Below are 23,355 nucleotides of genomic sequence, written 5' to 3'. Positions count from 1 at the left end.
AGTTTAGAAAATGGTGATAAAATATGAGAAGAACTCAGAGTTAAACTGTCAGAACAAATTCATGAACATCAATGAAAGAATGATGCATTTATATAGCTCTTTATTGTGTATTTCTGTACACCCAAAGCGCTTTACAATCATGTGGAGGTCTCTCCTCAACAACCACCAGAGCACCGCTGCAAAAAATGATTCTCTCAGTGTTTCTGTCTGGTTTTCTAGAATAAATATCTAAACATTCTTGAATCAAGATGCATTTACTGTACAATAAAATGATTTAAGATATTATGTCTTGTTTTCTGTAAAAAATAAAATGTTGTTAGTTTTTCCTTAAAACAAGCAAAAATATCTGCCAATGGGGTAAGAAAAATTATCTTGTTTAGCCTTTGAATTAAGATTATTTTTCTTACCCCATTGGCAGATATTTCTGCTTGTTTTAAGACATTTTTTTTTTTTTAAGAAAACAAGACTTAATATCTTAAACCATTTTACTTGTCAAATAAATGCATCTTGATTCAAGAATGTTTCGATATTTATACTAGAAAACAAGACAAAAATACAAGAAAATAATTTTTTTGCAATGTATGTAATGGATTACAATCAACCAAAAATTATTCAGCTGTTAAATTTAAACACATAATTAGATAATACCAATTTAGCTCAACCAATTACCAAGCAATGCTTCATTTTGTTCAGTCTGTGGTGTAAGAATATCGCAAAACACGGTCAGGTCAAAGTGTCCGAATAGTCTTTTCCCCAAAATTTTTACTGCTAGTCCACTGTATGAAGAATTTTTGGGTATAATATGTCACAGTTTACTTTATTTTGCTCTCCTCAATTACATAAATTAACTATAGTGTCCTGCACCCACTATTAAAAAAATATCAAAAATGATATCTGCTGTCTGAATAATTTTTGGTTTGACTGTATATCATCAACAGGGCATCAGTATCTCAGATATCAGACATATCACAAGTCATTGTCAGCAGTTTATTAGTCATCTGTTTCTCTCTAATGCTGATGTATACGAGCACATTTACTGTATTTATATTTATATTTATGCATGACTCCAGTAACTGATGTATTAGACACTCGCAGGCTTTTGATTCAACTTTGATTCATTTTTAATTATGCAAATGCAATTTGAATATGATCAGATATGTTCATTTGTATTAATAAAAAGACAATTTGCAGAGATCCAGAGATAAGCGCATCTAACATGAATAGTTCAGTTCCAAACCCTCAAGACTTTCATTTTTCTCTGGAGAATAATGCATTAGTTCTATTATGTGCTCTTATACAATGAAAATAAGCATCTGCTGTATATCCAGAGCACAAAAACAATTCCCGTGTCATTACAGAAATAATCAATGATTTCGAATCACACCAAAGCTGACATCAGATCAAACCACTCAGACAAATGCTTTTCAAGATTAATCACGTTTTTTTCATGGATGCCTGGATTGTGTTAAATCTTTTTCTTCTATTTTACTGTGAAACCCAGTTTTTAAACTCGTTCCAGGTTAATTGCTGTATTTCATCTACAGAGCGTCCTGATAAAGTCAGATGTCTCAGATACAGGGACTTAACCAATCTCTCTGATCATTCAGCTAACATCTTCTCCACCGCTAACATACGCTAAACATGAATCAGACAAATCAAGAACAGGACTACGCAAGTTATTTTCAAACGTGACATCTTATATATAGCTGGGTTTCTGCAGATTTTATGGAGATAAATTTGTGACTTTTTAAAGACCAAGTGAAGAAAGTTTAAGGAATAAATTGAGTCAAAGTCAGTATATTAGTGTGGTCTCTAAATGTCTTGTATTAGCAACACTTCAGACGTGGAAAATACAAATTCTAACAGATCTGCATTACTTTATAATTCATTTTACAAAAGGAAAAAGAGCTTATGGATTGTATCTTTGCTCACAAACACTAGTATTTAGAAATAACTTTCAGTTTAGTACAGATATCATTGCAAAAAAAAAGTTCTTCCTCAGTGCATTTGTCTTGTTTTTCAGTGCAAATGTCTTAAGATTTTTAAGTCAAGACTTACTGCAGAAACAAAATGACATGACAGAATGTCTTTCTGTGAATTCGATCAAAATTAAGTGTTTATGATTAAAGCAACAAAAATATCTACCAATGGAGACAGAAAAATCTACTTAATTCAAAGGGAAAACAAGTTTAATTTCCCATTAACAGATATTTGTTCCCATTTTATACAAACATGCTTGATTTTCTTCAATTTCTCATAAAACAAGGCTTCATATCTTCATTCTGCATCTCCAGGAAAAGTATCTTGATTTTAGGATGTTTAGATATATTTTTGCTGGAGAACAAGACTAAAACACTCAAGAAGAGATTCATTTTTACATTTAATGCCACGACTTTATGAATGTAAGACTTTCTGCTCTGATTTAAGAGCTTTATAGGCCTCGATTAGTGTTTTAGGAGCAGCAGAAGTCCACATACAGCTGTACAGCACATTCTGTCAGCTACACGGCTTTAATAAACGTTTCTCCTCACATCTCAATATAATCAAAGCATCTTGTGAATAAGACTGAAGCTATTTTTGAAGTAAGTGTGTAGGACTGGCCTCACAGACAGAAGGTCCCAGTCCGACCCACAAGGCCTTTCTGTGTGCGTTTGTGTGTTTCCACACAGCTGAGGTGAACTGGAGACAGAAACTGGTCTAGATCCTTCTTCTGAGGTCAAACCCGATCGCTCTAGAGTCTGAGAAGAGCCGATGCTGAGGTCGTGAGGGGCACCAGTGATCCCGTCTCAGAATCGAAGTCGATGACGGTGTGATGAACGGAGCTCAGACTCCACAGCGTCGAGCCCGTGTGTGTCTGCCGCTCTCGCAGGCTGGCCAGATAACTCTGGAGAAAGACAGACGGAGATCAACGAGTGAAAGAGTAGCGTATGAGACTCCTGCTGTCAGTGCGGTTCGGTACCGGGGCCAGAACGTCTCCGGTGTAGCGCTGGAGGGCCGGCGGTCTGCGTTCACGCTTCTGTCTGATCCGCGTCAGATCCAGCTGCTTGTGTTTCCCCATCACAGACACTGACACACACACACACCACAGAGAAAACACCACAACACAACACATTAGGGCTGGGAATCCATTCAGATGTCCCGATTCAATTATATTCAGTGAATATAGTTTTAATACAAATGCTATTGATATTTCTAAAAAATGAACAGTAAACATCAGTTTACAAATGGTGAATTAATAAAAGAAAATTAAAAGCCACATGCCTGTATTTTAAACCTATTCTTTTTTTAATCTTTTAAACATAAATAGGGCCCTATAAAATGTTTTTCTTATTTTTTCTGGTAATCAGATAAAGCCATAAAATATTAATTTAGTTTATCCTAATCAACTGAAAATTAAACCCTTTTATTTTTTGGCAAACAAACTGCTGCACAACAGAGGTTTACGGTTAAGATTAAAAAGTATTGGTAGCATTGTTGTTACATTGAGTCACAGTTTCTTCACATTAAACTAAACTTTTATTTTGACGGGTTGCCGTGAAGAACTTGCAGCTGCTGTGTTGATATGACGGTAGTTTTCTCAAAGTAAACGGTAAAATGTTCATGAAATGACTCCCAGAGCAGCTGGAGATATTTGTGTGTTCATATGAAAACACTGCGAGCGTCGTCCGTGCTTTAGTATGTGTGTAGTAAACAAAACAGCGCAGTTCATTCATTGATGTTAAATACTTCCGCAGATTTGTAGTATTACTATAGCATTTCACCTGAGCATTGCATTTGATGCATATTGCTTCTTGTCAACAGTATCTCCGACGTGATAAGCACTGAATGAATGACAGGCTTTCTGTTGTAACATCGCGCATCTAGTGGAGAAGACTAATAAGATTCACATTAAACAGATCTTGTGTTAAATATTTGCTCAAATAAATACCGGAAAAGAACGGTTCGCGGCTTTTGAGATTCGATGTCGAATCGACGTCATTTTAAAAAACGATTCATCGAAAAATCATTTTTTTTGCCCAGCCCTACAACACATCAGTCCCTTATTCAGGAATCATGAACTCTAGAATGTCTTCCCTTCATCCACGGTAATGCCTTCTTTCTTTGTAGGGTTTCTGCAGGTAAATTTAAGCCTCTTTAAGATCTTTTCAAAACAAAGTGAAGAAAATTTAAGGAATAAATTAAATTGAACGCAATACGCCAATAAGTTTTCTTAACTTTCTTTCTTAGTGCGAAAATAAACTTCCATTGAATAATTTTACAGAAAAAAACCCTTATGGCATGAAAATTTCTGCTCACAAACAATAGAATAAGGAAGTAACCTTTACTGTACTTACTGAACTGATCAAAATGAAGTGACTTTGTTTAAAACAAGAACAAATATCTGTCAATGGACATTCGGAAATCAACTTGATTCAAAGTAAAAACAAGTTGTCATTCCCCACTGGCAGATATTAGTTATTGTTTTAAGCATAAACTCACTCAATCCTGTTCAGTTTCTCAGAAAACCAGTAAATGTATCTTGATTTAAGGATGTTTAGATAGCTGTACTGGAAAACAAGAAAGAAATACTGAAGAAGAGATGCATTATTTGCAGTTCATGCAACATTTAATGCCACGACTTTATGAATTTAAAGTGCATATTGCAGGTTAAATTTTTTTTCAAATGAAGATATAACCTTGTATGAAAATACCATATGAACCGTTAATGCAGGATTCGAAAAGGTTTTACAGGATGCAAGGGCACAAATTTAGATGAAAAAGTGAGGCTTTCCTGGACAGTGTTCTCAGAAACATCGCGTCATGACGTCACAAGAGGGAGTCGTGTGCCGCACGGTGCTTTGAGTCAGTGTGTTTTCGGTAGTTATTTTTATTTCAATTTATCATCGTCATGGTAAATTATTGTGTTTGTGGAGGTTGCACAAACTCCAGCCTGTCAGGACATGGAGTCCACAGGTTTCCTAACAAGAAATAGGACGGTATCTTCCGGGCCTCGGTGCGTTAGTGCAGCTGAAGAGACTGGACTTCACTAATGCATCTGCTTCAAACATCGCGGTGTAACTTAACGATCACTTTACACCGGAGGATTATCATCCAGCCGATTTCACATGAGATGCTGAAGCAAGAACTTAGTGAGACTCGGTGTGGTTCCTTCAGTGCACCGGGTCCCGGTCCGCCGGCGGGAGACATGATGCTCACGGATCCGTCAGAGATGCAGCTCCACGAAAATTTCAACTGTGCACCGGAAGTCTTGTTTTTTTAACATTTGTTAACTACCAAATCAGTGAACATATTTAAATAATGAGCCACAACGAGATGTGTATAAGTTGTTGTAAAGCACCGCAGGTAGCTTGTAAGCATTTGCAATATCGTTATATATTTAAAACCATGTAAAAACATTACCGTATGAGAAGGTTAACCTCATTTTGCTAATATTATTACCATCAAGTCTAGTGACAGCTTAGTGACATTGTTTGCACAGCTAATTGGTGTTTTGTCATGTGGTGTGTTTTTAAGACTTTGGGAGATGGGAGTGTGAAGATCTGAAGCAGAGGAGGCCAGCTGTTATGAACCACCTCTACTGGACCACAACTTCCACTCCTAATGGAGACGCAGATGTGATGGAGGCCAAGTGGAAAAGCATGGTCAGCAATGAATGTGATCTAAACTTGTGTTTGCTTCTCCCAACATATGCCGTCTGAGAGAGGAATACTGCAGGTCACCACAGGCTCCAGAACACAGCACTGTCATGTCCACTACACCTGCTCCTCTCTCCAGATCTCTCCAGTCATGTCCACTACACCTGCTCCTCTCTCCAGATCTCTCCAGTCATGTCCACTACACCTGCTCCTCTCCAGATCCCTCCAGTCATGTCCACTACACCTGCTCCTCTCTCCAGATCCCTCCAGTCATGTCCACTACACCTGCTCCTCTCTCCAGATCCCTCCAGTCATGTCCACTACACCTGCTCCTCTCTCCAGATCTCTCCAGTCATGTTCACTACACCTGCTCCTCTCTCCAGATCCCTCCAGTCATGTCCACTACACCTGCTCCTCTCTCCAGATCCCTCCAGTCATGTCCACTACACCTGCTCCTCTCTCCAGATCCCTCCAGTCATGTCCACTACACCTGCTCCTCTCTCCAGATCCCTCCAGTCATGTCCACTACACCTGCTCCTCTCTCCAGATCCCTCCAGTCATGTCCACTACACCTGCTCCTCTCTCCAGATCCCTCCAGTCAGGTCCACTACACCTGCTCCTCTCTCCAGATCCCTCCAGTCATGTCCACTACACCTGCTCCTCTCTCCAGATCCCTCCAGTCATGTCCACTACACCTGCTCCTCTCTCCAGATCCCTCCAGTCATGTCCACTACACCTGCTCCTCTCTCCAGATCCCTCCAGTCATGTTCACTACACCTGCTCCTCTCTCCAGATCCCTCCAGTCATGTCCACTACACCTGCTCCTCTCTCCAGATCCCTCCAGTCATGTCCACTACACCCGTTCCTCTCTCCAGATCCCTCCAGTCATGTCCACTACTCCTGCTCCTCTCTCCACTGCTCCTCTCTCCAGATCCCTCCTGTCATGTCCACTACTCCTGCTCCTCTCTCCAGATCCCTCCAGTCATGTCCACTACACCTGCTCCTCTCTCCAGATCCCTCCAGTCATGTCCACTACTCCTGCTCCTCTCTCCACTGCTCCTCTCTCCAGATCCCTCCAGTCATGTCCACTACACCTGCTCCTCTCTCCAGATCCCTCCAGTCATGTCCACTACACCTGCTCCTCTCTCCAGATCCCTCCAGTCATGTCCACTACACCTGCTCCTCTCTCCAGATTCCTCCAGTCATGTCCACTACACCTGCTCCTCTCTCCAGATCCCTCCAGTCATGTCCACTACTCCTGCTCCTCTCTCCACTGCTCCTCTCTCCAGATCCCTCCAGTCATGTCCACTACTCCTGCTCCTCTCTCCAGATCCCTCCAGTCATGTCCACTACACCTGCTCCTCTCTCCAGATCCCTCCAGTCATGTCCACTACACCTGCTCCTCTCTCCAGATCCCTCCAGTCAGAGGATCAACATGATGAGGCTGTTGGTGTATCTCTAGCCAGTCATGTCCACTACACCTGCTCCTCTCTCCAGATCCCTCCAGTCATGTCCACTACACCTGCTCCTCTCTCCAGATCCCTCCAGTCAGAGGATCAACATGATGAGGCTGTTGGTGTATCTCTAGCCAGTCATGTCCACTACACCTGCTCCTCTCTCCAGATCCCTCCAGTCATGTCCACTACACCTGCTCCTCTCTCCAGATCCCTCCAGTCATGTCCACTACACCTGCTCCTCTCTCCAGATCCCTCCAGTCAGAGGATCAACATGATGAGGCTGTTGGTGTATCTCTAGCCAGTCATGTCCACTACACCTGCTCCTCTCTCCAGATCCCTCCAGTCATGTCCACTACACATGCTCCTCTCTCCAGATCCCTCCAGTCATGTCCACTACACCTGCTCCTCTCTCCAGATCCCTCCAGTCAGAGGATCAACATGATGAGGCTGTTGGTGTATCTCTAGCCAGTCATGTCCACTACACCTGCTTCTCTCTCCAGATCCCTCCAGTCATGTCCACTACTCCTGCTCCTCTCTCCAGATCCCTCCAGTCATGTCCACTACACCTGCTCCTCTCTCCAGATCCCTCCAGTCATGTCCACTACACCTGCTCCTCTCTCCAGATCCCTCCAGTCATGTCCACTACACCTGCTCCTCTCTCCAGATCCCTCCAGTCATGTCCACTACACCTGCTCCTCTCTCCAGATCCCTCCAGTCATGTCCACTACACCCGTTCCTCTCTCCAGATCCCTCCAGTCATGTCCACTACACCTGCTCCTCTCTCCAGATCCCTCCAGTCATGTCCACTACACCTGCTCCTCTCTCCAGATCCCTCCAGTCATGTCCACTACACCTGCTCCTCTCTCCAGATCCCTCCAGTCATGTCCACTACACCTGCTCCTCTCCCTCCAGTCATGTCCACTACACCTGCTCCTCTCTCCAGATCCCTCCAGTCAGAGGATCAACATGATGAGGCTGTTGGTGTATCTCTAGCCAGTCATGTCCACTACACCTGCTCCTCTCTCCAGATCCCTCCAGTCATGTCCACTACACCTGCTCCTCTCTCCAGATCCCTCCAGTCATGTCCACTACACCTGCTCCTCTCTCCAGATCCCTCCAGTCATGTCCACTACACCCGTTCCTCTCTCCAGATCCCTCCAGTCATGTCCACTACACCTGCTCCTCTCTCCAGATCCCTCCAGTCATGTCCACTACTCCTGCTCCTCTCTCCACTGCTCCTCTCTCCAGATCCCTCCAGTCATGTCCACTACACCTGCTCCTCTCTCCAGATCCCTCCAGTCATGTCCACTACACCTGCTCCTCTCTCCAGATCCCTCCAGTCATGTCCACTACACCTGCTCCTCTCTCCAGATCCCTCCAGTCAGAGGATCAACATGATGAGGCTGTTGGTGTATCTCTAGCCAGTCATGTCCACTACACCTGCTCCTCTCTCCAGATCCCTCCAGTCATGTCCACTACACCTGCTCCTCTCTCCAGATCCCTCCAGTCATGTCCACTACACCTGCTCCTCTCTCCAGATCCCTCCAGTCATGTCCACTACACCTGCTCCTCTCTCCAGATCCCTCCAGTCATGTCCACTACACCTGCTCCTCTCTCCAGATCCCTCCAGTCATGTCCACTACACCTGCTCCTCTCTCCAGATCCCTCCAGTCAGAGGATCAACATGATGAGGCTGTTGGTGTATCTCTAGCCAGTCATGTCCACTACACCTGCTCCTCTCTCCAGATCCCTCCAGTCATGTCCACTACACCTGCTCCTCTCTCCAGATCCCTCCAGTCATGTCCACTACACCTGCTCCTCTCTCCAGATCCCTCCAGTCAGAGGATCAACATGATGAGGCTGTTGGTGTATCTCTAGCCAGTCATGTCCACTACACCTGCTTCTCTCTCCAGATCCCTCCAGTCATGTCCACTACTCCTGCTCCTCTCTCCAGATCCCTCCAGTCATGTCCACTACACCTGCTCCTCTCTCCAGATCCCTCCAGTCATGTCCACTACACCTGCTCCTCTCTCCAGATCCCTCCAGTCATGTCCACTACACCTGCTCCTCTCTCCAGATCCCTCCAGTCATGTCCACTACACCTGCTCCTCTCTCCAGATCCCTCCAGTCATGTCCACTACACCCGTTCCTCTCTCCAGATCCCTCCAGTCATGTCCACTACACCTGCTCCTCTCTCCAGATCCCTCCAGTCATGTCCACTACACCTGCTCCTCTCTCCAGATCCCTCCAGTCATGTCCACTACACCTGCTCCTCTCTCCAGATCCCTCCAGTCATGTCCACTACACCTGCTCCTCTCTCCAGATCCCTCCAGTCATGTCCACTACACCTGCTCCTCTCCCTCCAGTCATGTCCACTACACCTGCTCCTCTCTCCAGATCCCTCCAGTCAGAGGATCAACATGATGAGGCTGTTGGTGTATCTCTAGCCAGTCATGTCCACTACACCTGCTCCTCTCTCCAGATCCCTCCAGTCATGTCCACTACACCTGCTCCTCTCTCCAGATCCCTCCAGTCATGTCCACTACACCTGCTCCTCTCTCCAGATCCCTCCAGTCAGAGGATCAACATGATGAGGCTGTTGGTGTATCTCTAGCCAGTCATGTCCACTACACCTGCTCCTCTCTCCAGATCCCTCCAGTCATGTCCACTACACCTGCTCCTCTCTCCAGATCCCTCCAGTCATGTCCACTACACCTGCTCCTCTCTCCAGATCCCTCCAGTCATGTCCACTACACCTGCTCCTCTCTCCAGATCCCTCCAGTCATGTCCACTACACCTGCTCCTCTCTCCAGATCCCTCCTGTCATGTCCACTACTCCTGCTCCTCTCTCCAGATCCCTCCAGTCATGTCCACTACACCTGCTCCTCTCTCCAGATCCCTCCAGTCATGTCCACTACACCCGTTCCTCTCTCCAGATCCCTCCAGTCATGTCCACTACTCCTGCTCCTCTCTCCACTGCTCCTCTCTCCAGATCCCTCCTGTCATGTCCACTACTCCTGCTCCTCTCTCCAGATCCCTCCAGTCATGTCCACTACACCTGCTCCTCTCTCCAGATCCCTCCAGTCATGTCCACTACTCCTGCTCCTCTCTCCACTGCTCCTCTCTCCAGATCCCTCCAGTCATGTCCACTACACCTGCTCCTCTCTCCAGATCCCTCCAGTCATGTCCACTACACCTGCTCCTCTCTCCAGATCCCTCCAGTCATGTCCACTACACCTGCTTCTCTCTCCAGATCCCTCCAGTCATGTCCACTACACCTGCTCCTCTCTCCAGATCCCTCCTGTCATGTCCACTACTCCTGCTCCTCTCTCCAGATCCCTCCAGTCATGTCCACTACACCTGCTCCTCTCTCCACTGCTCCTCTCTCCAGATCCCTCCAGTCATGTCCACTACTCCTGCTCCTCTCTCCAGATCCCTCCAGTCATGTCCACTACTCCTGCTCCTCTCTCCAGATCCCTCCAGTCATGTCCACTACTCCTGCTCCTCTCTCCAGATCCCTCCAGTCATGTCCACTACACCTGCTCCTCTCTCCAGATCCCTCCAGTCATGTCCACTACACCTGCTTCTCTCTCCAGATCCCTCCAGTCATGTCCACTACACCTGCTCCTCTCTCCAGATCCCTCCTGTCATGTCCACTACTCCTGCTCCTCTCTCCAGATCCCTCCAGTCATGTCCACTACACCTGCTCCTCTCTCCACTGCTCCTCTCTCCAGATCCCTCCAGTCATGTCCACTACTCCTGCTCCTCTCTCCAGATCCCTCCAGTCATGTCCACTACTCCTGCTCCTCTCTCCAGATCCCTCCAGTCATGTCCACTACTCCTGCTCCTCTCTCCAGATCCCTCCAGTCATGTCCACTACTCCTGCTCCTCTCTCCAGATCCCTCCAGTCATGTCCACTACACCTGCTCCTCTCTCCAGATCCCTCCAGTCATGTCCACTACACCTGCTCCTCTCTCCAGATCCCTCCAGTCAGAGGATCAACATGATGAGGCTGTTGGTGTATCTCTAGCACAGCCTTCACCATTTAACACACTTTAACAACACAGTGTGATACCCAGATTGAAAGATTGTTAAATGTTTTTAAATGGGTCAGACAGTATTTCTTTTGGTAGTATATGTTTGGTACATCTACATATATATATATATATATTAACAGTTGAAATGTGTTTTGAGTTGGGTATTAACAGTGCTATGAAATAATATTTATGATTTAGTGCTGTATAAATAAAAATGAATTGAATTAACCATAAATGCAGATCTGCTTGATTGTGATTTTAATTTTTAATTAATTGTCAACAAAATGGGGCCATTCTAAACCTTTATAAAGTACTCCTTCCTCTGTAAACTATCTTCTAATGGCTGACACAACACATGCAAAGCATCACATTGCCTGTATGCTGTCATTATTGATTGTGTTATACCAATGGCATCAAAAAGTGTTACTTATAGGTAGTCATGACCTAAATAGAGTTAACTTGTAATTGAGAATCAAAATTATTCAGACTGTTTTAATATTAAAATCTTTAATAAAATATTAAAACAACTATGTATTTATACATGTATACAAGTATTTAGCTTAGAGTAATAAATTATTTCTGCCCTAAAACATGTGTCTGCTGGCCTGGAGAGGTCTATGGTCTTGTCTGTAGCACATGGCCTCGCGTTTCCCACACAAGCACCTATGAATCAAAAACCTGTTTATCTCTCTCTCTCTCTCTCTCCTGTGGTGATAAGGAACCACTATCACGTAATGTTAGAGTCGGATATTAATGAGTGTGACACGCCTGATCAACGCTTATTAGTTTCTATTACTGGTAGTATCAATACTAGCATTGCTATTGGCTGATTACATTAGCTAACGTGTGTATATCTGTAAGTTAACACTGGTCTCACAGGTGTAAGCAAACACCAGCCCTGTTCTCCTCACATCAACTCAATGTGTCTTCTCTGAGCGTTGTTCTGTCTAATCCTGGCCTGTCCTGCTCTCTTGGCTGCATAGCAGGCTCATCATTTTATCTGTGGTCCGTCATACGAGTGTAAATACACATTAAACATTTCCTCAGTGTCCGAACTGTCTGCGATCCATTATTTTCCTGTGGTTTAAATGGACCGCTCTCCCTTTTGATGCGCCACTTCCGGTTTTGGCGTGTTTCAGATGCGGAAGTAAAATTCTCTCACAAAAACGACTCCAGAAGCTTTAATAGCGTTAAAGCTATTCTACTATTCTACTCTAGTTCCTACAGTATATTTCTATGCATCGACTCGCTGGAGTCTCTAACCTGCAATATTCCCTTTAAGACTATTTTTGACAGCATTTTTACACAAGTGCCTAAAACTTTTAACAGCACTGTAGCTTTGCAGGAGGTTTCTTGAAGCGTGTCTCAATCTCACTGGATTATTACAATTAATGGCTAAATGAATGTTTGGAAATGTAAACTGATATTTCCTACTGACACACTACAGCAGAAGATAGAAATCACTGACTTAAAACCATGTTTAGCTGCTGATATACTAGTGTTCTAATCATTTTGTCCAGCGCTGTATGTTGTGGTGTAATGTGATATGCGTGTGTGTGTTGTGTGGTTTGTGTGTGATGTGTGCTTATACCGTCATCGGTGATGCTGCACTGGACCAGTGTTCCCAGTGCTGTGAGTACAGGCCAAACCCCGATGACCGCCCAGCTGTACCAGCACAAGCCCTGCCGTCTCTGCAGACCCTCATACGCCTGCAGCAGCAGCACGGGCGTCTCCAGCCAGTAATCCACACACGCCGTGGCCACCGCCGCCCCCACCGTCGCCGTCGCAGCTACTGTCATGGCCTTCCTCCAGCGCAGGGCGAGGACAGCGAAGAGCAGGCTGGTCCCTGCAGCGGCGCTGACCAGAGCCCAGGGCGGGCTGAGCACAGGGTAATACTGCCCCAGCAGTAGCAGGGCGGCGCCAGAGAGCAGCGCTCCCAGCTGCAGGCCGCTGAGGAACAGCCCCACGCTGCGCACCTGCACCACCAGCAGCGCCGCCAGCAGACCCAGGCCCAGAGAAACGCCCGCCTGCGCCCAGCAGTCCAGCACACGCTCCCGCACACACAGCAGCTGGCCCACCGCAGAGCCGGACACCAGCCCCGACACAAACAGCACCGTCCTGAAACAGCGACAACCTGAGGAGCAGGCGAGAACATTACAGACGATGATTCTACTGATCACACACCATCACCTTCACCACACGTCCTCAACTGTGTCCCTGCAGCACAAAAGCAGTCATCAGTAGGACAGGTATATTTGTAGCAATAGCCAACAATACATTGTATGGATCAAAATTATACATTTTTCTTTGATGCCAAAAATCATTAAGTCAAGTCACCTTTATTTATATAGCGCTTTTAACAATACAGATTGTGTCAAAGCTGCTTTACAGTATCAAATAGGAAAATGTGCCTCAAATAACCCTAATGTGTCAATAATGCAAAAGACAATAGTAAACATTAATTTTCAGTTAAAGGCAGTTCATTGCATTCAGTGATGTCATTGTCTAGCTTAGTTCAGTTCTAATAGTGTCTGTGCGATCAAGTCAACAATATCACTGGAAATTAAGTGTTCCCAACTAAGCAAGCATCTAGGGCTGTGCAATTAATCAAATTAATCAAACAGTAAAACCGGTTTCTTGATTAGTAGTTAATTGCCATCACCTGCTTTCAAATGGAGTGGGAATTACTACACAGAACCGTAGTTCACGGACAAGCTAGGCAATTTCGTGTTCATAATCGAAGGCGATTATGTGATTCGTCTGTTCGGTCAGTTCTCCTCTGACCAGACGAAACAAAGCAGTTTGTTCCATGCTGCAGCAAAGTCAGATTGTGCAGAGGAATCATCTAGTTCCTGTGGTCTAGAATATTAAGTATCCTAGACCACCTTTACTTAATATTAAGGACATCAGGATATTAATTAATGTTCCATGAAGATATTTTGTTAATTTGCTACCGTAAATATATCAAAACTAAATTTTTGATTAGTAATATGCATTGCTAAGAACTTCATTTGAACAACTTTAAAGGAGATTTTCTCAATATTTAGATTTTTTTGCTCCCTCAGATTCCAGATTTTCAAATATTTGTATCTCAGACAAATATTGTCCTATTCTTCATACCTTCATTTTGCATCTCCAGTAAATGTGTCTTGATTTAAGGATGTTTAGATATTTGAACTGGAAAACAGGACAAAAATTTAATGTAAGACTTTCTGCTCTGATTTAATACCTCTTTAAGGCCTTAATCTGTGGACGGGAGCCCGCCCGGATTACAGTGTAGTGCCCTAGGGTGACCACATTTGAAGTGCACCCCCCCTCCAAGGTAACACTTGACTCCTTTAAGTGATTTACAGGGGCATTTTTTGTAATGCCATTTTTTTCTAATTTTATTAAAAGTATGTCATTATTTTAAATTCAAAAATCTATATTTATAAGCTTTTCCAAAATTTCTAATAATAAAAAAAATAGAATAAGAATAAGTTATCAATATTAACAAAATTAGTTTCCACTACAAAGGTGGCAAAGAAGAACACAAAAGTGGCATGTAGGTAAATTTACAGACATTTACAGAGGCTCAGAGGTGGGATGGATGTTTTAAATTCATAACAATGTTGTGAGATTAATGTTTTAAATATAAAATTTTTAATATAGAACTATGGTTTGATTTAAATTATTGAAATAACTGAAATGACACTTTAAACTAAACTAAAACTGCCAGTAGGTGGCGGCAAGTCACTGATTTTATCACTGAATCATTCATTTAATTGATTCGTTTAAACGGCTGATTCATTCAGAAATGAAGCAAGTGAACGATGATGAATGGGTAATTGAATCACTGACTCACTAGATTCATTTAAAAACGCAGGTTCATAAACGAAACAACACTGTTTGAATGGAGATGTGCAACGGCTCAGCTGCGACTGTTTGAAACTATTTTCGTTGAAATAGAGCAAAATCAGGCTAAATTCATACAATGTACATCACTTTATATTAACTTATTGTTTATTGAACTGTTGAATTAATTTAATATCACATTTACAAACTCCCTTATAATCTTTAAAAGCAGTCACTCACTTCATCGCAATCTCACAAAGCTCCATTATAATCAATGAAGCTCTCTACACTGCACAACCAATCTCTTATTTGCACCCTGTCTACACTTTGTTTGTTATAACGAGAGGATTTGTGAGCTAAACTTGCATAACTCAGCAATGAACAAAAGTATTTTAAGCAGTGAGTGGATTCTGATTAACATTGCATTCAAGGAATCAACATATGTCTGCGATACATTACTCAACGCTTCACAAACACGCAAGTAGAAATCTTTGAAGCTCCCCTCAGCACAAACACAAATTTGCTGATCGAGTATGTTTTGATAGTCACACGCAGTACCTTTCAGTCGCACTGTAGAGCCCTGGCTATGTGCCGTGATATTTTCTCTTTTTTCATTTATGTTTCGCACAGCTGCTAAACTGATGTGCTTGACTCTGACTGGGGGGAGGGCGCAATTACACTGTGACCTGACACAATCACAGTTCTTCATGCGTGCATATATTTTATATTCTCTCTGTATACATTGTATCATTAACTGTTCATTTTCTATGCATCTGCATCTCTTCCAGCAAAATAATATATATATATATATATATATATATATATATATATATATATATATACATACAAAACATGAAAAATATTTCATAAAAATATAAAGGTCTAGTCATTATCTTAATCACTTGGTGCCCCAGGGCACTCGCCCAATCCCGTCTATGGATAATCCGGCCCTGGACGGGAGAATAAAGACTTTTTAAATAAGGGTTGTGCGCTTCCCATCCACAGCATCACAGGTTAGCTGTTTCTATGGCTTGTTCAGTTGCAGAAAACAGCAAGAGCTTTTACACAACCGCAGCAGGTAAATCAGTCTGGATTGTGTACAGATGGATATTTGTGGATGTCCTTCCTGACTAACAGTAGAGCTAAATTTAGAGAACCAACACACCGATCTAAGGCTGTTAGTTCAGTCCAACAGCGTTCAGGAGGAGGTGCATCTGTTTTTACAATCGGATTTAATCATGTTTTAAATAGCACTGCATTTTACACACTTATTGTTCTGAGTTTCCTTGTATAACTGTTATTCAGATAACTATCGTAACAGCTGAAAACGTGCTTGTGCATGAGCCACATTACAGCATAAATCCATGTCACAACCCTAGAAAACATAAAGCGCTTAAATACCTGTGAATTAGTTAGCATTAACCTTTTATGTATAACAATCACTATATTTAATTTGATAGACTTCAGTTTGCACATCGCTTGGAAGACAATACTGGGCAGGATGTGGGTCGCTTTTTTTTGTACTTTATTAAAAAAAAAAAAGGTAATAAAACCTTTAATCTGATTAATCTAAGAAACATCAATAGATTCATGGATTAGCTGCAGCCCTACCTGCCCCATTCCCTCAAAAGGTAGAGTGTAACATACACCCAAAAACCACAAACAAAGGTCAAAACGTTTCAAAAGAACCTGCAACAGCTGAAGTTCTAGTTATAGTTAGTTACACTGAATTTTAGTTTTTATTGTGTACACAAGAATAACTAAACTGTACTGAAACAGTTAAGCGTTTATATATAATCAAAACCACTGAATCCAGTAGAAATCATTTCATCCCTCCTGTAGGATTTTGTGGTCATGGTTAACTTCTTCAGAAGCTCAGCCCGGGTTTGGTTCAGACTCACCGCAGAAACAGTAAATGAGGCCCAGAGCGAAGCAGAGAGAGCAGGTAACGGCTGGTAAGAGCTCATATTCTCTCCTGATCTCCTGAGCGCAGACGACTCTCGCGGTCGCGGATAGAGACTCGTTCATCATGCTGGTCTCAAACGGACAGATGCTTCCTCAGATGAAGAGAGAACGGATGAAATTCAAATCCTTAGACTGGTCCAGATGTGTTTAAAAGTGTCTGAAAAAAAAAAAGAAAACATTGTTTTAAACAGAAGGTAAGAGAGCTGCCGCCACTTTCATCACACGTTTACTCGTTACAGGATCACGTCATGTGTTTGTTAATTAATCATGACTCAGAAGAGGTTCCTACAGGCCTGAGAAATCCCACCCACATCCACCAAGATGAAGATCATAAACTGTGTTGGGGACAGTTACTACATTACAGTATTGGGTTACTCCCTAACAAAGTAACTTAATTGCATTACTTAAGCTCTATTCGGACGATAGCCTAATTGTTTCTCAGGGGAACGCAAGTTATTTTCACCATTTACAGGGGGTTAGGTTGAATCGATTGAAAATTCAATGTTTAATACCTTTTTGACCACTGCCGAACACCGTACGGTACTTGTTGTTCTTCGCTATAATTTGCATGCATATTTATTTCTGAAATGCTGGAAAGTATTTTTAAGAACAATACTTAATAAATGCTCCACCACAGCGACTGGCAGCAGAAAGAGAAGAAAAGCACATTCAAAATGGTCTTTATTATGACAGCAATACAATTTAAAAATGTGTATTATATACAGTTATACATATAACTATAATTATATACTGTACAACAATAGCGCATCTATTTTCCTATCTTTAAACAGCAGATCTAAATAATCAAATAATAAACAGGACTATATATTATAAAATATGCTTGGAATAATAAAAATCCATTTGACATAAGTATTTTTAAATCCATTTGACACAATAATAAGAATAAATCATGTGACTGGCCACGTGAGCAGTGTGTTCCCGGGTTCGTAGGATCTCTGTGAATAAACTGCTATCCGAAGGTGATATGTACATCTATTTTTACAGACGTCCTTATGATTTTGTTGTTTTTGTTTGTTTGTTCTGTGTTTAGTCATTCTCTTACTGTCAGTTTTACCAGAGACGAACTACTGGACATAAGGCAACACACACCGGACAATTTTTTTCCGGTTTTTGATTATTCAGACGCTTTGTTGGATGTTTTGGTCGGAGGGGCAGCGGTCCTAGTCAAACCCGCGCTCAGACGGAAAAGAGGGAAGCGCGCCGGCTAAACTCCGCGATCGCGGCTTCCGAACTGCGCTCCCAAGCATTCATCTAGCGAATCTCCGATCCCTTCCTAACAAAATGGATGAACTACTTCTCCTCACCCACACAAATAAGGACTTTTCAAACTCTGCTGCATTGTGCTTCACTGAAACCTGGCTGAGTGAAAACATCCCGGATAACATGCTTCATTTGCCGGGATATCAGCTGTTCAGATCAGACCGCATCACGGAGCTAACGGGGAAAACGAGAGGTGGTGGACTATGTTTCTACATAAATGAAGGTTGGTGTTCAGATGTAACAACTCTGAAGAAGATGTGTTCTCCTAATTTGGAGGCCTTCTTCATAAACTGTAAGCCGTTCTATTCACCCAGAGAGTTTTCCTCCTTCATTCTCTTGAATGTGTACGTGCCTCCGGACGCGTGCGTGAGCGCCGCGATGCAACAGCTGGCCGAACAAATATCTGAAACAGAGCAAAGGTACCCGGACTCTTTTTTAATCATTCTTGGAGATTTTAATAAAGCAAATCTCTCCCGCGAACTGCCAAAATACAGACAGCACGTTACATGTCCCACCAGAGACAGTAATATATTGGATCATTGTTACACAATAATTAAAGATGCATATCACTCTGTCCCACGGGCAGCTCTGGGGCTCTCTGATCACTGTTTGGTTCATCTCATACCGACCTATAGGCAAAAACGCAAATCTTCGAAGCCTGTATTAAGAACTGTTAAGAGATGGACTAATGAAGCAGAACAAGATTTAAAAGCTTGTTTTGACCTCACTGATTGGAGTGTTTTTGAAGCCGCTGCCACCGATCTGGATGAGCTCACAGAGACTGTAACATCATATATCAGTTTCTGTGAGGATATATGCATCCCCACCAGGACATTCTTATCATTCAATAATGATAAACCGTGGTTTACTGGGAAACTCAAACAGCTTCGTCAGGCCAAAGAGGACGCTTACAGAAGTGGGGATAAAATCTTGTATAACCAGGCCAGGAACAGACTAACAAAGGAGATCAGAGTGGCTAAAAAGAACTACTCTGAGAAGTTGAAAAAAGAACTTTCAGCCAACGATCCGGCGTCGGTATGGACTGGTCTGAGGAACATCACCATGTACAAGACACCACCCCCACAGTCTGTGGAGAATCAACAACTGGCTGACGATCTCAATGTGTTTTACTGCAGATTTGAAAAGGCCAGACTGACACCCAGCACCCGCTCTGATCTGCACTTCACACATTCACCTTCCCCCCTGCAACCCCTCTTACTCCCTCCCCCACCATTCTACCTGCGTTTAAAGTCTGTGTAGAGGATGTGAACCGGGTCTTCAGAAAACAGAAATCTAGGAAAGCTTCAGGACCAGACGGTATTTCACCTGCCTGTCTAAAAGTCTGTGCTGACCAATTGGCCCCCATCTTTACACAAATCTTCAACAGATCTCTGGAGCTGTGTGAAGTTCCCTGCTGCTTCAAACGCTCCACCATCATTCCCGTCCCCAAAAAGCCCAAAATCACTGGACTTAATGACTACAGACCTGTCGCACTCACGTCTGTGGTCATGAAGTCACTTGAGAGACTGGTCCTGGCCTACCTGAAGGACATCACTAGACCCTTGCTGGATCCTCTTCAGTTTGCCTATAGAGCAAACAGGTCTGTGGATGACGCTGTCAATATGGGACTGCATTACATCCTGCAACACCTCAACAAACCTGGGAATTATGCAAGGATCTTATTTGTGGACTTCAGCTCGGCCTTCAATACCATCATACCTGACCTTCTCTCAGACAAACTGAGACAGCTCTCTGTGCCCTCCTCCACCTGTCAGTGGATCACCAGCTTCCTGACAGACAGGCAGCAGCTAGTGAGGCTGGGCAAACTCACATCCAGGACTCTCACCATCAGCACTGGCGCCCCTCAGGGTTGCGTTCTCTCCCCACTGCTCTTCTCTCTCTACACGAATGACTGCACATCAAAAGGACCCCTCTGTCAAGCTCCTGAAGTTTGCAGACGACACTACAGTCATAGGCCTCATCAAGGACGGTGACGAGTCTGCTTACAGACAGGAAGTTGAGCAGCTGGCTGTCTGGTGCAGTCTTAACAACCTGGAGCTGAACACGCTCAAAACTGTGGAGATGATAGTGGACTTCAGGAGAAACCCCCCTGCTCTCCCCCCACTCACCATCATGAACAGCACTGTGACTTCAGTAGAGTCATTCAGATTCCTGGGCACCACCATCTCTCAGGACCTGAAGTGGGACAATCACATTGACTCTATTGCGAAAAAGGCCCAGCAGAGGCTGTATTTCCTCCGCCAGCTACGGAAGTTCAACCTACCTCAGGAGCTGCTGAAACAGTTCTACTCTGCAATCATCGAGTCTGTCCCATGTTCTTAACTGTTTGGTTTGGTTCAGCTACCAAAACAGACATCAGAAGACTACAATGGACAGTTAGGACTGCTGAGAGGATTATCGGTGCCCCTCTGCCCAGCCTCCAAGAACTTTACACCTCCAGAGTGAGGAAAAGGGCTAAGAAAGTCACTCTGGACCCCTCACACCCAGCTCACTCTCTCTTTGTACTGTTGCCCTCTGGCCGGCGCTACAGATCACTGAGCACCAGAACAGCCAGACACAAGAACAGTTTTTTCCCCCAGGCCGTATCCCACCTGAACAACACATAACACACCCGGTACTGTACATCTGTAAATAACTCAAACCTTCATCTGTACATAGGACACATGCACATTCACAGTTCTGTCTATGGTCATGTCTCTTTTCTGTATATTTTTATTACTATTGTTATTCTTAATTATTGTATATTCTCTTCATTAGTGTTCTTTGTCACGACAGGCTCAAGCCGTGACAAATTAGCTTAGGACAAAGTCAAATTGGTTGGGTTTCAACGAAAAAAGGTTTATTAACATAAATAAAAGAAACACATAAAACATAAAATCAACAGAAACAATGTTTCAGTCGGACCATGATATCAAAGCATCCGACCAAACAAAATATAACTAATAAGGAAATCTAAATAAACTAACCAAAACAAGAACCCAGGAGCAGGCCACCCCACGCCAACACAGCCCCAACATTTATCACAGGAAGAACAGGTGGAGATCATTCACTTGACGAGTCCTCTGGCCCCACCCACTGGCCGGAGACCCGTCACATCTTGATCACCTTAATTATATGTTGTCTGCACTATGTTTGTACTTTCTGTACTGGAAGCTCATAACACCAAGACAAATTCCTTGTGTGTGCAAACACTCTTGGCAATAAAGCTCTTTCTGATTCTGATTCTGATGAGAAACAACTGCCGTCTGAATAGGGCTTTAGTTACTTTTTATGTAAAGTAATGTATTGTTACTTTTTCTCATCTGGGCTGGGCTTGTTTGTTTGTTTTTAATATAAAAAGTTATATTTTTGGCAAATGTAAAAGCCCTTTCACACCAAAGACCGAAGGAAATGTAAATTCAATTATTAACATATTTAATTATTGCAGGTTTGCATCATATTCTGAGTTTGTATTTGACTGTTTTTATTGATTTCTTTCAACATGGCAACCCCAGAGCTGTCACTCAATACATCAGAAACACAGGAACTGGAGTTAATTATTTGAAAAAGTAACTCAGATATTTCCTTCTAAATTAAAAAGTAATGTGTTATTAGTTACTTGAAAAATGTAATCAGATTACATAACTTGTGTTACTTGTAATGCACCCCCCCCAACACTGATCATAAAGACCTGGTCCTGAATAATACGAATTATGAATAATATCTGAGGTAGAAATAATGAATAATATCTGATTGAAATGGAAGAGGAGTGCCATGTTTCCTGGAGCAATAGTTAATCAGGGCATCTGTTCTTCAGGGTTTGTGGCTGATGGTCAATCTATGACTGAAGAATACTAGTAATAATTAGTAATGAACACAAAGCTTTGAGTTTCACAGAACATGTTTAGTTTTCAGATTCGAGTTCCATCAGCTGGCAGAAAGACCAAACAAATCATGTTAATATTACAATTCAGATCATATTTGATCATTTTACCTTTATGTCCTTTAATTCCTTTATCAGAATACACACAGTTTAGCAGTGCTTTGCTGATTTCTGCACTTGCTGACGATGATTTCAGTGGGGTTTAGTCGCAGATCACTGATTTCATGGCATTTCTTCATGAACTGCTGAATTAAAGGCACACTATTATAAAAGTGTTTGGATCTCAGTTCTGCAGAGCCTAGTTTTTATCATCGACACGCTTTAAATGAAGATAAAAACAATAATTACAACAACAGCTGCTTACCAGCGCAGATCGAGATGAAGTTCTGTGGTCTTTTTCTCCTCAGAACACTTGATTTTCTCTCAGAATCAAACACTTTCTCCTCCCAGATCAGTCCAGACACACACTTCAGCGATAACTAGGTCTCCTGAACAAAACCAAACCGGTGTGTGAAGAATTAGCAGGAATTACAATCAGTGCTTGATGACGAGCAGGATTCGGCGCGGGATTGGACGTCGACGTCACCGTTGCCCTGGTTACAGAGTCGCGCTCTTTTTCAAACTCGGGGCCGTTATTGAAACTCCGGGATGTTTAAAGTCGTTTATAATTAAGAGTTCTTCTTAATCTCAGTTTTAAAAGTCTGCGGTGGACTCTTATTCTTCCCCTTCAGGTCAGTTTCTTCTGATTCATCGCTTCATTCACACTGATTAACCACAATAACCAACTATTATCAGTCACACTATAATCAATAAAATGTTTAATACTAATTATCAGTTAAAATCTCTAAAACTTTTAAAACAGTTAATAACGGGCCCAAAAAATTATAATGTGTCCACAGGGAAATTGACTTTAATTAATTGAATTCAGGGTTGGAAATGTAAGGTGTTAGTTATATATGTAAACAATTATAATACATGATGTAGAGGCATTAAAATCGTTTAATGTATGCGTTATCCCGCTTATACCTTGGTTATTTGCCAGCATTGACCATTTAAAACTGTTAACGATGTCTGCAGTACAATATTTGACCGAATGGATAACAAAACTCTCTCTCTCTAAACAAGCCCCAGATAGCACAGGTACGTCTTCAAGACGTCTGTTAAAGATCACTTGATCTGGAAAGCATCTGCTGTGTACAAACATCTGACAGACGTCTGTAAGATATCAGTTTTACATACTTTATAAATCATAAACATCTGAA

At 42.8% G+C, this 23,355-nt stretch overlaps 1 protein-coding gene across 2 annotated transcripts; it reads right to left on the bottom strand.

Annotated features, from left to right (window-relative positions):
• Positions 1–1,105: 1,105 nt before the first annotated feature.
• Positions 1,106–22,632, bottom strand: LOC306848096 (transmembrane protein 198-like). Of its 2 annotated transcripts, none has more exons than XM_079382441.1 (5): positions 22,205–22,338; positions 16,866–17,086; positions 12,722–13,264; positions 2,960–3,066; positions 1,106–2,884 (listed from the first exon to the last, which is right to left on the bottom strand). In XM_079382441.1, the coding sequence occupies exons 2-5, from the start codon at positions 16,993–16,995 to the stop codon at positions 2,732–2,734; spliced, it is 933 nt and encodes a 310-aa protein (XP_079238567.1). In that variant the 5' UTR covers positions 16,996–17,086; positions 22,205–22,338; the 3' UTR covers positions 1,106–2,731. The 2 variants fall into 2 exon arrangements, with proteins under 2 accessions (XP_079238567.1, XP_079238566.1); XM_079382440.1 differs by lacking the exon at positions 22,205–22,338 and adding an exon at positions 22,458–22,632 and having other exon boundaries at positions 1,488–2,884.
• Between the last annotated feature and the right edge of the window lie 723 nt (positions 22,633–23,355).

The sequence above is a fragment of the Barbus barbus genome, assembly GCF_936440315.1.
Source record: "Barbus barbus genome assembly, chromosome: 28".
In the NCBI taxonomy this organism is placed as follows: domain Eukaryota; kingdom Metazoa; phylum Chordata; class Actinopteri; order Cypriniformes; family Cyprinidae; genus Barbus; species Barbus barbus.
This window is presented reverse-complemented; position numbering and strand designations above follow the sequence as displayed.

Bases quoted from the DNA above. Each gene is read 5' to 3' on its own strand.
- LOC306848096 (XM_079382440.1), bottom strand. From the start codon at position 16,995: ATGATGAACGAGTCTCTATCCGCGACCGCGAGAGTCGTCTGCGCTCAG. The intron at 13,265-16,865 runs GTGAGTCTGAAC...CCTGCTCCTCAG, and splicing joins CCTCATTTACTGTTTCTGCG to GTTGTCGCTGTTTCAGGACG. The intron at 3,067-12,721 runs GTATAAGCACAC...TGTGTGTGTCAG, and splicing joins GTGCAGCATCACCGATGACG to TGTCTGTGATGGGGAAACAC.